The sequence below is a fragment of the Anoplolepis gracilipes genome, chromosome 6, assembly GCF_047496725.1.
Source record: "Anoplolepis gracilipes chromosome 6, ASM4749672v1, whole genome shotgun sequence".
Lineage (NCBI taxonomy): Eukaryota > Metazoa > Arthropoda > Insecta > Hymenoptera > Formicidae > Anoplolepis > Anoplolepis gracilipes.
The window spans coordinates 1692710-1710835 of NC_132975.1; the positions used below are offsets into that span (position 1 = coordinate 1692710).

An 18126-nucleotide genomic window follows, 5' to 3' on the forward strand; every position below is an offset into this window, starting at 1 on the left:
TAATTATTCTTTAATGCTAATAAAATTAACTAAGCGTGAGTTTTCAAAATTCAGAGTTATACCCTTTACTTTACAAACTTCGCGAGTGAGTCCATCGGGTGTACGAACCACATACGCGTAAAATTTCGGTCCACCGGATACGAACGACTCTATATAGCTACCTTCGCCGTAATTTGCGAGTTCATCCGTCATATCGCCTAAAAAATTATCTGTACGCGGTTCGTATTCCTCGGAGGATCGCCGGTACTTACGTATATATATGAATCGGTATCATAATACAAAACGCGGCTTTCTAATTTTTCTAAATAACCGTATAATTTTAATCTTGCTTGTGCCGTTGTGTAAGCTGCTATTACTACATTAGTAAGAGGCGATGGTACGATTGCTTCTTGTCGCATTCGTGACGAAACATATATTACCTCGTCGTTTACGGGCAATATATTGGTTATTTCGTGTTGCGGGCTAGTGAGTAGGCTCATTAATTTCTGCTGCGTTTTAACGATGTCAGTATGTGGCAAGTTTTTGCGTTGATCAAATTTTCCCCAAAAAGAATTTAACGCTAGTTTCACGACCGAACGTAAACCGGGGTTGTGTACGATGTTATTTTTCTCAAGAGCAATACCTTTTGTTTCCTCGTACTCACGAAGATATCGCTCTTTAGCATCGTCATCCGTGCATTCGCTCGGCCAACCACTAGCCTCCTGCTTTAATTGTAAAAATGTGTTTATATATCCGGCGAATAGACCTCCCTGGCGCGTGGTGTGATTATAACGAGTGACATTATACTGCCAAATCTCACTAACCTCTGTCACAAAATAACCTTTCTCAATAGCTTTCTTTAATTCGCACGATATCCATGTACCTTCGAATTCGCGTTTCGGAATGGTTCATGAACGTACGCGGATTGAGAAAATGTTTCGCAACAAGCATGACACAACGCGAATAATAATTTACCCTGCACGCGATAGGGTAATACAGGCTGAAAAAGATTGCGGGGAGGGAGTACTCTGCAACGAACGATTCCTTCGACCGAGTTGAAATTATATCCCGGCGATATTCCGATTAATTCCGCGCATTCCTCGCCTACGTATACCGTTGGATGCCCGATCGGAAAAGCACCGGTTTTCAACACATACGGGTACAGTGAACATACATCAACGTATCATATCTTCTCCATTCCCGTAATCTCGTAGCGCGTCACAATATTTTCCGTGCGCCCTCCGTAGAAGGAGTGTCGAGGATCGAGCGATTCGTTGTCTAACATTTGATGATGTTGTAAATATTCACGCATCTCAACATTTTCATTTATATCGTGATCAAAGTCGCACTCCCATTTCTCTATCACCCTGTATCCCCGTGTTCGAAGACGCGATGTCGTTGCGACAGTATGCTCATAACGTAAATCGTTTGTATCGGTATGATCTGACGAAAGCGGTTTATCGCGATTGACTCGAAAACATCTCGGACCATGCCAGAAACATCCGTGAAACTGTAACACGTAATATTACGTTACTCCGTTTTCCACAGACTACGTAGTACTCATCGACAAGCGTGCCATCGGGGAATATCATAAACGATATTCCCTGCTTCGCCCTGCGTGGATAATGCGATGACCGAGCTCACGCTCCTTCCACACTAACCACTGTAGAGCTTTGCGCGACTGAATATTTACACGTCTGTAACCACCCGCAGGAATAACACCTATTTCTCTTTCGCGCAAAAAGTTTTTTCTGAATACTCTCATGCACGTAGAAGCAATAGTTGTACATTCCTCGAATGGACACACATCCCCGCGCTGTAAAAAGATCTTTCTAAAAGCCATGCACGCTTGTCTAAGAATATCTACGTCATTACGGCAGTAATCCAATATTTCGCGTTGAAAATCAAACACGTAGTTCGCACGCGTCATCTCTGAGTGCCATGCCAAAAATTTTTCGCGTTCTTTCACCTGCATGGAATCAGGTGAATAATATTGTACATCGGGCAGTGGACCGACATAAGATTGATTATCGAGAGTATTAAATAAGTGAGGAAAAATACCTTTATTCGAAATATCCGTCAGACCGAAAGCCTTGGATAATTCGGATAAACACATCGGCATATAATTAACACTATCGATAAATTTTGTACGTCCCACCGTTAATACAACTATTTTCGTTCCGTTTAAAATTACTCGCGGCTCTAACGAGATACGGTTTTCCACGATATGATATAAAATAAATTGAGCATCAAATGATTTAGCGTTATGTGCGATACAAATTATTTGTTTAAAATATTTTGTCGGACGCGTTACAAAATCTACAAATTCCTGTACGGGATTACGATGAAATATATATTCCCGAATCCCGCATCAACAACATCGCACCGAGGTTTCATTTATTTCCGCGCATGACTCGCAAATTTGATGAGCGACGCAAAGCGTAGGCATGTGAATTTTTACATTCGTGGTACCTTGGAGCGTTTTGTCTTGCCTCGTCTCAAAGTCGTAAAACACGAATGCTACGCGGCTTTTTTTACGTGCGGATATACAATTATTTTCGCCGCCGTTCCTCTGTTGTTGCTCCCCATTCTCTTCGATAAATTCTGCACAATAAGGATTGGAATTATCGCCGCGCCGAATAGGTAACATATAACAAAGGTGGTTCAGCGATTGTAAAGAATGACACACGGCGCAATAAGCCATGTCGCATTCGTGTTGTTTATTTCTTTGAATTAACCGGCCGTAATCATTACAAAATCGTACAATTTCGCAAACGCTTTTTTGCGATTTTCCATCGTATGATTTCCGCGCACGGTGACGCTCCAAGCACTCACGATTAAAAAATCCCCGTCCACATCACCTAATATGTAGCGTATCTGTTTGATCGCACGGCGGCATCGCGTTACATCGCGGACATTTGTTAGAGCATCGATGCTCCCCCTTATCGGAGCAATAACATAAATTACACGGAACGCAAATCCTCGCCCACCCGCGGCGGCCTTTAAATTTAAAATTACGTCGAAATACTTTATGTCCGGATGAAATAATATATTTAAGCACGTACTTGTCTCTCTCTGTAGAGAGGCTAAGAATTCAACCCCGTTGTACAACGGTTTACCGCCTCGACCAAAAGTAACGATATTATATATCACTATAGCAATATTATCCCCGGCGAGATATTGTTGAAAGCGTTCGATTTCGGGAATTCCGCTTCCTTCCTCAGGAATCGTGACACCTGCATTCCTCGTAAGTTGCAACGCTAAGTCGCGTTGTAACACAGAGTTTTGTCGTCTCACTGCGTTCCATTTTTCATGTAACTCTCCCGTGCGCAAATTTCCACGCTCGTTAAAAATTTGAGCGGATACAAGCGCACGAGGGAGACATAAATTGTCCGAATTGGAAATCGTTAAAATCGAACGCTTAACAATAATATCCCGCGAAAGTGTGTTACGTCCGCGTCCCTGAGGAGGAGTAACTTTAGAAACGCGGATATTAAACGCTAGAGCTATATCATGACCGTTGCAACTTTGCGCTAACGAACTTACAAGATTCCAAATATTCTCGTAAGTCAAGTCGCGAAAAGGTCGGAACGATATACCTGCGGATCCACGCGTAAAATTTCCGGAATCAAAAGTCATCCCGACGTAATCACCTGGTACTCACGAACGCATTACGTACGTGTGAAGTTCCCGAAACGCGTTTTCTAGCCAGTTATGTACATTAGCTCCCTCGGGTACGGGTCGGATACGAAAACTAATTTCGCGTCCCTCTATACCAGGGTTGGCATGTTTTAAACAATGTGTTTAAAACTATTTCATTAAAACTTATTTAAAACAATGGACACTGTTTTAAACACTTTTATTTTAAACAGTTTTAAACTACTGTTTAAAACATTGCAATTAAAATATGATTATTTTAAAAAAACTAAAAAAAAAAAATAATGAACAAACATGTTGCAAAAAGGTTTTTGTTTTAATTTTTTTTTGCTTCTTTATCTATAGGCATATATTTAAATGTAACATATAGATACAGAAATATAAATAATGAAATAAAAATAAGATGAATATTATTTTAACAAAATATTTATTTTTGGATATTAAATATTAAGTAATATTCAATTAAAGTTTTTTGTTTATTTGAGTAATAATTTTTTATTAATATATAAAATTATATATTTTTTATTTTATTTTAAATGTTTATTATTACCTTCTTCTATCATTGACACGTCATTCTTCTTCTTCTTCTTCTTCTTCTTCTTCTTCTTCTTCTTCTTCTTCTTCTTCTTCCTCTTCTTCCTCTTCTTCCTCTTCTTCCTCTTCCTCTTCCTCTTCCTCTTCCTCTTCCTCTTCCTCTTTCTCTTCCTCTTCCTCTTCCTCTTCCTCTTCCTCTTCCTCCTCTTCTTCTTCTTCTTCTTCTTCTTCTTCTTCTTCAAAAATATTGTATTATTTCTCTTGTTTAAAAAATCTTTCGCGCTATTATTTTTATTCGATGTAATATTTTTTACTTACTTGCAATCTGGGAGAATATGACCACTTCGTCAATCGAGCTAACTTCTCCGGAAAGCGGTCCCTCTGTGTCATTCTCTTCCCCCTCCGTTAAATCGATAACAGGAGGTTCTGGAGTTAACATTATGCGAGCCCGTCCTGAAATGTACGGTATTTTAAAATTTGAAAAATAATATTTTGTTTTTCATCAACGCTATAAAATATGTGTTAAAACTTACGTGAAGGTCCCGCCTCTGGCGACGTGTCTGCTTGACGTCTCCTGCGTAAACTTAATCTACCGGTTCGATCTTCGTTTATTCGAGGGTGACGATTTCCTTCGACTCTCGCGATCGCGATCGGGCGCGTTGAGTCTAAAAATTGTTTGATTTAAATAACATATTTTATAATTTTAAACCTGATAAAAGTAAAAATAAAAACTTACCATTCGAATTCTGGAGAAATCGATGAAAATGCAGCCGAAGAAATTCTATGTGCCCACCAGCATCGCTCTCTTCCTCACCAAAACAGATCCGCGTTTCGATAACTTCTTCGGCGATATTCAAAAGTTCGCGAAAATTGCAAAAATGCCCTAGGCGGAATAATACCGCGAGCACCACGCTAGGACACTCGCCAGCGAACTTTCCGAAGACGCTATAATTTTTTTCGTCGTCGCTTGTTAATCCCGATAGCAATTTGTCAAATTTCTGGCCGCATAAACTCTGTGCCAGTGAAAGGCAAATTTCTACAACGTTTTTAAGATTCGACATGATAATTAATTATTTGCACTGTAACTCGCGTGATGGATAAAATTCAAATTGAAATGTACTTTTTCCAATACGGAGAACCATATTTATACATTTTAAAGAAAACGCCTCTTTAGGAAGAGGGGGAAAATTTTTTGATTTTACATTGGTCGGATTATTAAACAAAATGCGATAGGACAATACAATGCAAAACTTTCGAAAGAATGTTTTATTATTATATTTTCTTCTTTTATGATGGATTAATGGTAAGTTCAAAGAAAGTTTTGGAAATAATCTGTTTCCCACGTTTACATTTCTTTTCTTGTTACGTACGGTAATAAACGAATATTCCTTTTTTGTTACGTGAAGTAATCTTTATTATTTTCTTTATTTTCCCGGCGGCACGTTATAAGAAATATGTCGTGAAAAAAATTTCGGGAAAACCAACAAGCAATAAACACTTATTTTTTTTTTTTTTTTTTTTTTGTTACGCGAAGTAATCTTTATTATTTTCTTTATTTTCCCGGCGGCTAGCTATAAGAAATATGTCGTGAAAAAATTTTGGAAAAACCAACAAGCAATAAATAAATATCTTTTTTTTTATAACTTTTAGATGTGACGCAAGGTTTCGTTTTTTTTTCTTGGCACTTTTTAGAAATTCTTTCTCTAAATTTATATTGAATACAATTTTTTACATATATATATATATATGAAAAATTTTCTTTTATTATATTTTTCATGATTTTTGTAAAACTACGTTATAAAAATATTATTCTCTGAACTTCAGTCGCGACACAGGCAAACTATGGAGGGTAACGTACATTTTTATAATCTATTTTTTAAATTGATTTAAAATTTCATACACATATAATTTTTTATTATTCTGCGCGCGCATTTTCCCCACCACTTTTCTATTTCATCTTTCTAATTTAAGTATTCGGGAAAATTAAGTTCAGTCGTTTCCTGCCATCCGAATTAGCAAGTTCAACTGTAAAAGTTCGTTGTTTTCGTTTATATTCTGAGCGTGATTATTCGAACTTCGATTTTCTACGCAGAAGCAGCTATCATGGACAATCGTAAGGAAATTTCAAATTTCAAGAAATCCTTGTATTCAGTCAGCGCTTCTAAGTCAGAATGCAATTTCGTGAAAAATCGAACTGCAACGTATGTTGTTATCTACAACATATGGCCTGAATTCATCTTATACGAAGAAAATTCATGTGGGCCTTATGGCGTCGGATGGAGAGGAACTGGATTTTCTACCGATTGTTAAATTATCATCTTATAGCGCTGAAGGAATTTGCTTCGATATGGAATCGTGGCAGAAATTTCAAGAAAACATGGAACAGATGTCTTTGTACTTAAACGGTGATAAAATTAAACAGAATACGATTATCATCGACAAAATAATTATAAAATTTACTACCGCATATGATGCTAGAGCTGTGCTAGTAGCGTATCGCGAAAACATGCAAGATCTTCCTTCCGAAAACATCGAGGATACGAACGCAAACGGACCTACACCGAAGAAACGGAAAACTTACAGCGTTGCGATAGTAATGCAGAGAGCAACCTTTCTGGGATTGGAAAATATAGTTGGATGTGTAAACGTTCGTTTGAATCAACTAAATTTAATTTCCAACAGTGTCAATGAATGTGCGCGATATCTAATGAACGAAATAGAGATAAATCTTCCTATCAATAGTAACATTAATAGCAGTATTATAAAACTTCTGATCAAGAGTAATAGCAAGGAAATAGAACGTAACGTTCGCATTCAGCTAAAAGATTTATCATTTCTCGATATATACTTTGAAATAACATTTTTAGAAATAATCTCGCTTTACCTCAATCAAATTGTACATATGATAGTAACAAAACGAAAATTATAATCATTATCCCAGTAATATTTTCTTCAATTATTCATTTTGTAAAAACTTCTTGAATAATTTTGATTTTGTAAAAAATTTTAAATATAAACGTTACATATTTGTACATTTAAATCTATTGTCGATTTCTTTCACCTATTCCTCCTTCCTATTTTACATATAAGTAGTAGTTCCGTTACTTTTATTGTTGAAAGAGGATGTTCCGCAACCTCTTTCAACAATAGGCGCTCATCGTAATATAAGACACCGATAATACTATTTCTTTCGTTGCGTCATACCATTGCGTTTGACAGAACCTGCACGTTCCTGTGTTATTATCCTTTTTTCATCTTCACAGGCATGACGTTATACATGGTCAACTACCATGTGACGTCATTTGTTTTGACGGGCTATACCTGCCCCACGTGTAGAACGCCAAAGCGCTTTTCCGTCCCACCACCGTCACCGTAACCGATATCGCCCCGAGAGCCATACCTGCCTCGCTTGCAGAACGTCAAATCGCTTTTTCCTTCCTTCACCAGCACCGTAACCGATATCGGCCCAAGAGCCATGCCTGCCCTCACTACGTAACATAAATGCCTTATCTAACCTTTACTCTAGTAAGTTCTTATTTAGCTCAGCACACCAGGACCAGGATCAGCAATACAAAGGACCCAGGTTCAAGTCCCGAGAAAACCAGAAAATTTTTCCAAAAAATAAATTTTTCTTACCTGAGCGTGAACCCTTCCCCCTCCAACCACCACTTTTTTTTCCTGTCAGTCCTGGTGGTGGTGGGGGAAAACACCAGACGCCCCCCGCGGTGCCCGAGGGCGCGGTGGTGGGGGTTTGTTTTGACGGGCCATACCTGCCCCATTACTACTTATTTCGTACTAAATGCGGTTTGCATTTGCGCATTAGTTAAAAAATAATCCCAGAGGCGATTTATTCGTGAGCTGGTTGCATTTTATGCCAGATGCGGTTTGTATGTGCGCACTGGTTAAAAAATTATCCCAGAGGCGATTTAGTCGTAATCTGGTTGCAATATTTTATGCCAGATGCGGTTTGCAAGGCACACTGGTTAAAAAATTATCCGAGAGGCGATTTAGTCGTAATCTGGTTGCAATATTTTATGCCAGATGCGGTTTGCAAGGCACACTGGTTAAAAAATTATCCGAGAGGCGATTTATTCGTGAGCGGGTTGCATTTTATGCCAGATGCGGTTTGCAAGGCGCACTGGTTAAAAAATTATCCCAGAGGCGATTTATTCGTGAGCTGGTTGCATTTTATGCCAGATGCGGTTTGCATGTGCGTACTGGTTAAAAAATTATCCCAGAGGCGATTTATTAGTGAGCTAGTTGTAATATTTCTTACTAAATGCGGTTTGCATGTGCGCATTAGTTAAAACATAATCCCAGAGGCAATTTATTCGTGAGCTGGTTGCATTTTATGCCAGATGCGGTTTGCATGTGACATTTTGCGCTGCAATTGTAAAGAACATTTTGTTCCCTCCCTCTATCGATACCGCGGCTATGAAATATAGTTGCGAGAGGAAAAAAATTGCAAAAAAATTGGACAAAAAAAAAAGAAAAAGGAGATTAAAACTTGCGGATTATTCATTGGTGTCAAAAATCCATGCTTGGATGCTTCTCCTGATGGGCTCATAGATAAAGATGGCCTGGTAGAAATAAAATGTCCTCTATCAGCTGAATATTTAACAGCGGAAGAGATTATAAAGACGCTGCCTCAATTAAAAAGCGTTTTTGATAAGAAAAATCTAGATAAGATGAATCCAAAACATCGATTTTTCTATCGAGTTCAAGACCAGTTAAGTGTAACGCAGCGAGAATATTGTATTTTCACTGTGTGGACGCCAAGAAGCTTAAAAATGATATGTGTTAATAGGGACAATGTATTTTGGAATACTCAAATGCTGTCCTTTTTAACACGTTTCTATTATGATTGCATGCTGCCCGAAATCTTTGATAGTCGACATAATACACATATGCCTATTAGAAATCCTAAATATATAATAGAAGCTCAAAAAGCAGCCCAAAATTTTCTGGTCGAAAAAATCGTCGACAATATAATGTAGACGAAAATATTATCGAAGAAAGTCAATGTTGCGAATCCAATATTTTACCAATGGAAGCAACTAATACTACTGTTACTGTTCTGACAAATGCGGAACAAGATGACGATTGCATCATTGTTAGTTATTCACAAAATAAAGAAGAACTAACTGAAGATGATATAGCGAGACATAAAGAATTTCTCGGTAAACAGATTATTCCTTTTATAGCTCAGTAAAATTGCTCGATATTTTACGATTTGGAAAAAATAACTAAACAAATGCTGCAATTTCGTGGAGAGGTCTGTTTTGAAGTGCTTTTTGACATATCAAAAGTCCCCATGCGTGGAAGCTACGGAAAATTCACAGTAGTGACAAAAAACTGATTTTTCGTAAATAATTCGAAAAGTATCAAGTTTACGAGCAAAAACATAATATCAAAATTGTAGCTAATAAAATTCCGCACAATTTGATTTTTTATAGAATACTATACGACCAATAGAAGCCGAGATAGAATTTTTTAAAATATGGGTCATTTTGCGACACGACGAAAACGCGCCCGCGCGTCGTGCATTTTTCGTTAATATTTCGAAAATGGCCATTTGGATCGCAAAATCGTTTAAATGAAAGTTGTAGAACACTAAATTGCAAATAAATTGTGTTTCTTTTTATTCCTGTGCGATCGATATTTGCGGAGATACGAATATTTAAAAATTTTTTGAGTGCGCTGTTAGTGGCTAAAACTACAATTTTCGTGTGAAAAAATCGATTATAACTCAAAAAGTACTGATCGTACGCATGTAGCATGTATTATAAAAGTAATAGGGAATAAAATTTTGAAACTTTTCATGTATATTTAAATTCATTTTGGTAATGAGTGCATGAGATAAAAGCAAGAAAGGTATTTTGCAAAATAGCTCACTTCCAGTTGACTGTAGGCTATAATAACATATATATTAATTAAAGACAATTAAATTATCTTTAAAATGAGCCGCGGCAGACCCTTCTACGATAAATCGTTTATGAGTTATAGGTGTTTAAAAATAAAGGCCAATATATATTTTTATTAAAAATTACAGTTATAGTGCAAAAATGTATGGGTAACAATTTTTTAAAAATTAGTTTCAACCTATTTTTATGAGTTCATATACATATGAAAATGGTCCAGCTGCGTAAGTCCATCACGAGATGTGTTTTACTAAAAAAAACAGGCATTGGAAAAATGCTGTATTTCGGATAAATTATGCCAAAATTGCATTTTCATTCCTTTTCTTGTCTATATCTTCATTTCTGTCAACTTTACAAAGAAAATGCACAGGACCTAAATTGAAGGAAATTTTGTTACCTTCAATTTAGATAACTGTAATTTTTAATAAAAATGTATATTGGCCTTTATTTTTAAACACCTATAACTCATAAACGATTTATCGTAGAAAGGTCTGCCACGGCTCATTTTAAAGATAATTTAATTGTCTTTAATTAATGTATATGTTATTATAGCCTATAGCCAATCGGAAGTGAGCAATGTTGCAAAATACTTTTCAAAGTTCAAATTTTGCAACTTTCTTGCCTTTATCTCATACACTCATTACCAAAATGAATTTAAATATACATGAAAAGTTTCAAAATTTTATTCTCTATTACTTTTATAATACATGCTACATGCGTACGATCAGTACTTTTTGAGTTATAATCGATTTTTTCACATAAAAATTGTAGTTTTAGCCACTAACAGCGCACTCAAAAAATTTTTAAATATTCGTATCTCCGCAAATATCGATCGCACAGGAATAAAAAGAAACACAATTTATTTGCAATTTAGTGTTCTACAACTTTCATTTAAACGATTTTGCGATCCAAATGGCCATTTTCGAAATATTAACGAAAAATGCACGACGCGCGGGCGCGTTTTCGTCGCGTCGCAAAATGACCCATATTTTAAAAAATTCTATCTCGGCTTCTATTGGTCGTATAGTGTTCTATAAAAAATCAAATTGTGCGGAATTTTATTAGCTACAATTTTGATATTATGTTTTTGCTCGTAAACTTGATACTTTTCGAATTATTTACGAAAAATCAGTTTTTTGTCACTACTGTGAGTTTTCCGTAGCTTCTACGCATGGGGACTTTTGATATGTCAAAAAGAACCCCAAAACACACCTCTTCACGAAATTGCAGCATTTGTTCAATTATTTCTTCAAAAAAAATCCATTTTACTGGGTTATTAATTTAGTAAGGGGCAATGTATTACCTGTACGTTGCAAACTAAAACGAATATTGGACCGATTTTTACGCGTCGTAAGAAATAAATCTCATTTTAAAACACAAAGTGTGCTATATTTAGAATATCCTCATTTAATTGAAGCAAGTCATAGCGACAAAAGCTTACAAGTTATTGGAGGAAATTGTAGTGATCACTGGCGATGTATATTTTTTGACAGTACTAAGCTTCGAGTGTACGACAGTTTACCCGATTGTACATACGATAAATTGGTGAGAAAAAAAAATTACATTGATCGTCGTTATCCATAAATCAGTGCAAATGATATAATATTTGCAAAGGTTCAAGTACAACCTGATGGCATATGTTGTGGAATTTATACTGCAGCTTTCACCACAGCTGTAGCATTAGAAGGAAATCCTTCTAACGAGAAATATTCCAATCGTGTGGAATACATGAGGCAACATTTTCTTAATATTGTAGCAGAAAATGAATTGTCGCCTTTTCCAAAATGGTAATCCAATAAATCATTGGAAAAAGGCGCTTCAATATTATTGATTTCTTTGTACTCGGAGAGACGAAAATAATACATACATTATGGTTGCGTCTTACGAGACTGGGCGATGGAAGGCGCCTAATCTATATATAAAATATTCTATAAATATATTTTATATTATATATGTTATATATAAAGCCAGGGGCGATCTAACGTATACTGGTATTCTACGTTTCTTTTTGTTAATTACACATTGACGTTCTATACGTATATATGTCAAATGATATATTCATATTCTGTTGCATTTTTTTGTTCGACCAAAATTATTGCCATGCAAAGCCATGTGCGGGAGGAATCGTCATGCAAAATGTGTGCAATGAATATAAACAAAATATTTAATTTTTTAAGAATTATATGTATATAATATTGTACATCTAATGTTATATACTTATTTTTATCTCTATATAATAAATACAAATAAATTGTTAAACTTTTTCTTTAATTTTATAAATGTATAGTGTTACGTCCAGACTCGAAAACCAAGAATGAGATAATGAAAGAACAGAACTTACCCTTGTCGAAACGCGTAAAACCTTAACGCTTTCGACTCGAACGAACTGTGCAAGGCCGGACCTGGTCAAAGACCTCGAAAGTCTCTTTTACTAGGTCAGTAGGCCGTTCATTCGGTGGTGCCTTTTCGGTAAAGGAAGTTAATCCCTGTTACGCAGGACGGGACCTTATGCGATCTGGGAGTCAGGGAATGTTTTTGAAAGGGTTAATAAATTTGATTAAAATTTAAAATTTTTAATTTTTATTCATTTATTAAATGAAAATGTATATAAGTATATAGGTCTTAGAAAATTATTACCATTTTAATTAGTCTAATTAATCTTATTAATAGATTGAGTGTGTGTGTGTGTGTGTGTATTCGCGGATGTTACATCAGTTCGGAGGGACTTCAGCCAGGTAAATTGGAAGTGGAAAAATAAAAAAAAAGATTTATTACCTGACTGGTATTTATACAATAATATTTAAAATTCTAAGGGAAGGGCCAGGAAAAGAATGCTTCTTCGAAGGTAATCGTGGAGGGGGGAATTTCTTCCAGAGAGCCTCTATCGGAACGGCGAGGAGATATCTAAGACCGGGGAGGAACCATGGGATAATGGATCCCGCAGGGTTGTTCGCAAGGACGAAGTGTAGTGTTTTCAAATCTACAGGACCAGGTCCGATTGTATACGAGCCTTTTGGGAGGAGATGTCGGATCCTTGGGAGATTATTTATTAAATATTGGATAGGATCTTGAGGCGGGGGACGAGGAGGTTCTTGGTGTTTGGAAGTTTCGGCGTTCGCGTTTTCTTTCTTGAGATCAACGACAACCTCGGCAATATCGCGAAGGGCCTCCCAAATTTCATCCGATTCTTCTTGGGAATCAGGTGAATTGTGGGGGGAAGATGGAGGTGAATCACCAAGAACGATGGTAGAAGCTGCAGAGGGTGGACGTGGAGGGGGTTCAGCGGTAGAGGAAGATTCGTTAGAAGGGCCCGGTAAACCGAGCGGAGATGGAGGGTTGTTCGTGAGAGGACGATGCTATGGGATGCGAAGGGGGAGGGGAATCGGTGGTGATGCGAGGAGATGGGTCAGGTGAGGGGGATGGTTCCGGCTCTCTTGAAGGAGGAAGAGGAGGAGGAATATTTATTGAAATAGGAGTGGAGATGCCAGGTTTTGTTTGCGGGTTTGTTTGTTTAGCTATGAATAATTTGAATAATTCTACGTTAATGTTTGAAAAATCTACAACAAAATTCTTGTCAGCTAAGGCCCTAGCCGCGACTCTGACCGTGCGATGGTTACGGCGCCGTTTGTTCACTCTTGCGCCCGATTTAATTTTCCGGAGGGTGGCAGGATCTACTATGAACCCCCGCGAGGAAATGTTAATGTTTTATTTTCTTTGGAGAAACAGTTCTTGGTCGAATTATTTGTTAAATTACAAAACTAATGAGAATAATGAGACAAACCGAGAACAAAAGGTAATATAGAAAAATTTGACAATAATATTAAAATAATAGGCTTTAAATTAGTTGTAGTACGACTATGCAAATTGACAAAGTTTTTATTATCAGTATTAGAGTGAACGAGGAAGGGGTATAAGTTCCCTTAACTATATTCAGTAACCTGAGTGGAAATCCCGGTATACTTATAAAAATAAGTATGCCATTAGATGTTTATATGATATACACATATTTCTCAAATTTAATTTGTTTACACACATTTTGAATATGCCTATTAGTCCTTTACATTACGTTCAGCCTTGCGACGAAATTTTGGTCGAGAAAAAAAGTCGTTTCTTTATAACAATTGGAAACGACACATGTACAAAGATTACGCATCAGTGTGTATTATTACTACACAACAAATATCTCTTCGCGAGCGAACGAAAAAGACGATAATAGAAGCGAGCGAGACAGTAATAGGAACGAGGGGGACAGTAATAAGAGCGAACGAGAGGAGCATAGCAGCTGGCAGAGAAAACTCGAGGCTCGAGCCTTTCCTTGCACGCTGCTATTCCTCTCTCGCTCGCTCCTATTACTGTCTCGCTCGCTCCTATTACTGTCTCGCTCGCTCCTATTGCTGTCTCGCTCACTCTCATGCCGACTGCGTCGGTAACACTTTTTTAGTTCTTTCGGGGCGGCACTCAAAACCGCGTATGAGTTTGGCCGACGCTTCGGTATCCCCTTAAGTCCGCATGAGGTCCGATCGGAAACGTTATAAAGTATTTATGTACAGTATTATATACATAAGAGTATTACGGTTTTTTACTAACATTGCGCTGAAGAAGGCTCAAAGCAGGAGCCCGAAACGTTCGTTCGTTTTATCTTTAATTATTTGCAGTTCATTTATCAATCTTCAATCTTTAAGTCATCCATCATTGTATAATTATTATTTTGAATACACTGAATTATAGAATTTATATGTTTATTGACTCTTTGTTATATTATATATTTTTAATTCATGTCTCGTTCTTTATAGCCTATGACAATATTACTCTTATTTAAGTGAGACCTATTATAATTCTTTTTATATATATATTATTGCGTTCGTGACGTCTATATCTTCCGTGTAACGAAAAAAGTATCGATTGACTCTCAGCTGAGTCGGAAAATCAATATATTGATTTTCAAGTACAAGACAATTGAAGGAGCGTCGCATAGAGACGGAAATATTTTGAAAAGAGAATCTCGAGAGCCTCGTTCGGGATTTCTACGGAGAAAGATTACTTATGAGTATTGTAATTGTGATCTGTATAATTATTACGTTTGTAAAGGTTGTTCTGAATTTTAAGAAGTGTCCCTTTATTGCGTGTGCGCGAGTGTGAGAAGGGAAGACGAATAGTTGCGTCGTGCGCGTTCGGAAAATAATATCGAAATCGGACGTGACAATATATATATATGTATACAGGGTGTTCCGAAAATACCGGTAAATATTTTAATGGCAGGTTCTTTAGAACATTTTAGGACGAAGTTTAATACAAAAATGTCGAGGCTACAATAGTTTTCAAACTGGAAGCAATTATATCTCACGAATGATAGGGCTGAGATTTTGCGCTCTCAGGTGCGACAAAATAATAAGTGATAAAAGTGCTCCTATAAATAGCGCTCTTTTGACGATATTATGAACATTAGCACTTGTTATTTTGCCATACCTAACCTGAAAGCGCAAAATCTCAGTCTTATCATTCGTGAAATATAATTGCTTTCCCTTTAAAAACTATTGTAGCCTCGACATTTTTATATTAAACTTTTCGTCTTAAAATGTTCTAAAGAACCTGCCATTAAAATATTTATTGGCATTTTCGGGACACCTTGTATATATATATATATATATATATATATATATATATATATTACTTATATTTTTTTATATATATTATTTTATAAATCCGAAAAAAATAAACTTATTATAATTATATGCAGGGTGTTTCAAAAACCCACGGCATAACTTCAAGAGGTGATAGAGGAGGGTAACGAGTATTTTTTGTCAAGTAACGTAGGGTTGGGGTCGCTTAGTTATGTCAACAGGCGATGCGCAAGTATGCGCCGTATACGACACATCTCGTTGCTGGTATAGTGTTTGTTTATTTTTTTGTGGTTAGGTTAGGTTACAGGAATTGCTTAAACTGACTACTATTGATCTGTAAACAAAGTTCACAACAGTGAACCATTATTGATTATCGGACTCTCTAAAAAATTCCCTATTGCTACTGATGTGCTGTTTTGTCTGCAATTTGACTTGCAGCCTTGATTTACAGGTCAATGGTAGTTAATTCGAACAATTCCTGTAACTATTATACACAACTACTTATACACAAAATATAAATTATGCTGCGGGCCTTTGAAACACTGTGTAATTATATATGATTATATATAATTTATAATATATTTGAAATTTGGCGCGATCTGACCATATGTAATATAATTTGTGTATTATTTGTGTAATTAAATTTGTAATTTGATGCTATATGATTTAATCATATATAACAATATCCGAAATTTGGCGTGATATGATCTTATCTTTATACATATAATCATATTCGGCAAAATCTGTTTTCATATGTAATCAGATTTAACCAAATGTGATTATATGTTTACATATATAAAGATATTGTCATATAAGATCATATTGCGCCATTTTTCGTATATTATTATATATGATCATATAAAATTAAATATTACCAGATCTTTTTATATCTAATTATGTATTTTTACATCTAACCATATTAAACCCATTTTTTATCGGGAATTAATAGAGGTATATTACACATAAACCGAACATTGTAAAGCGTAAAATATATTTTACACAAAAAATGATTAATAAGTAAAGTAAATGAGAAAGTGTATATCTTATTACAGATATTTAGTACCGGATTATCATACTTCACTGTTCTTTACTCTATTCAAAATTGACAAGATATGTCAATTAAATTAATTTATTCATCAACAATAGTGAAAAGAGATAGTTGGATACAAACAATATTGTTATCTACAAAACAGCTTAATTGACCTTCGTAAATCTTCTGTAAACGTCTACGCTCTGATTTTGATAAATTTTTATAGCCCCGTAGCACTTACTGTAACACTAAATATAGTCGCCACAAGTGCAATTTGTGGCAATGTCTAGTTTCAAATTTAATCCATTCAAAATTTAAATTTTTTTAATTATCTGGTTAAATAAACAATTTTTAAGATTTATATATGAAAAAAATATTGAAATTTAAAAATATTTTACTGAAATATTTTATTTTATTAATGTGTTATAAGACTATACACACTAACATCAAAATATTATTATTTAAAAAAAAAAAAAAAAAAAACAAGAAAAAGTTTTTATTTTCTTAAATTTTTTAATACAATCAGTGTCTGGACAATAATAATAACAAGTTAAAATTAATTTAATTTAATCAAACTTAACTTACACTATTGTAATTTAAATAAAACAGGGTCTATAATTATATAGTTTCGAATCCGAGTACCGAGTGATGTGAGTTAGATCTCGCGTAAAAAGTTGCAAACTCACATGAAACCTTATAACATCGACGATGTAAGGAATGTTAAAGACCAGTCATGGGCAAATTGTGATTATCAAGGGGATCTGAGGGCCAAGAGATAATTGATGAACGGTCACATAAGCCACAGTTTTTCACATTGGAAATAATTACACAGTTATTTGAATTAGACGAATATTTTAGTAAACATATTATACAATTACAAAACAACATATACAATTTTTCGCTGATCCTACTATGTTTTATTATAGAAAATGTATAGATTGTTTATGTAGCTTTTTCGAGAATAACAAAATAAACGTTTTATTATATCATATTACTTGCTTTTTTACCGACAATGTACAGAATTATTTACCTATAATGCACAGAAATTATTTTCAACTAATTTACTGTATATTATTGTATTATTACTGCAATAAGACTGTAATACTACCATAAAAATACTATAGTTTACATAAGTGTCACGCAATAAATTTTTTTATGTTACACTAACTTTAATACAATCAGGCGATGTGTAGATCTCGCTTTGCGCGAGAAGTCATGCGGAACCATATAATTAAAAAACGATTATCAAATGGAATTTATAAGGTAAGTTAAAGAAATTTGATGATTTTCAAAATACAATAAAAAAATAAGGTAAATATGCATAAGTACTATCCCAAAGAAATCTCAAATTTTTTTATTGTAATCAACAAAACTAGTGCGAAGA

At 35.4% G+C, this 18126-nt stretch overlaps 2 protein-coding genes across 2 annotated transcripts in view; both read left to right on the plus strand.

Moving 5' to 3' along the window:
- LOC140666873 (uncharacterized) overlaps positions 1-16999 on the plus strand; it is a 49303-nt gene extending 32304 nt beyond the window's left edge. Inside the window, exon 9 of the mRNA XM_072894417.1 lies at positions 16765-16999. Within this exon, the coding sequence (XP_072750518.1) occupies positions 16765-16818 (54 nt within the window). The 3' untranslated portion in view covers positions 16819-16999. The remainder of the gene's footprint in view (positions 1-16764) is intronic.
- LOC140666624 (uncharacterized) lies at positions 6374-7099 on the plus strand. The gene has a single exon (XM_072893988.1). It carries the CDS (start codon positions 6374-6376, stop codon positions 7097-7099), a length of 726 nt encoding a protein of 241 aa, XP_072750089.1.
- Positions 17000-18126: the final 1127 nt, after the last annotated feature.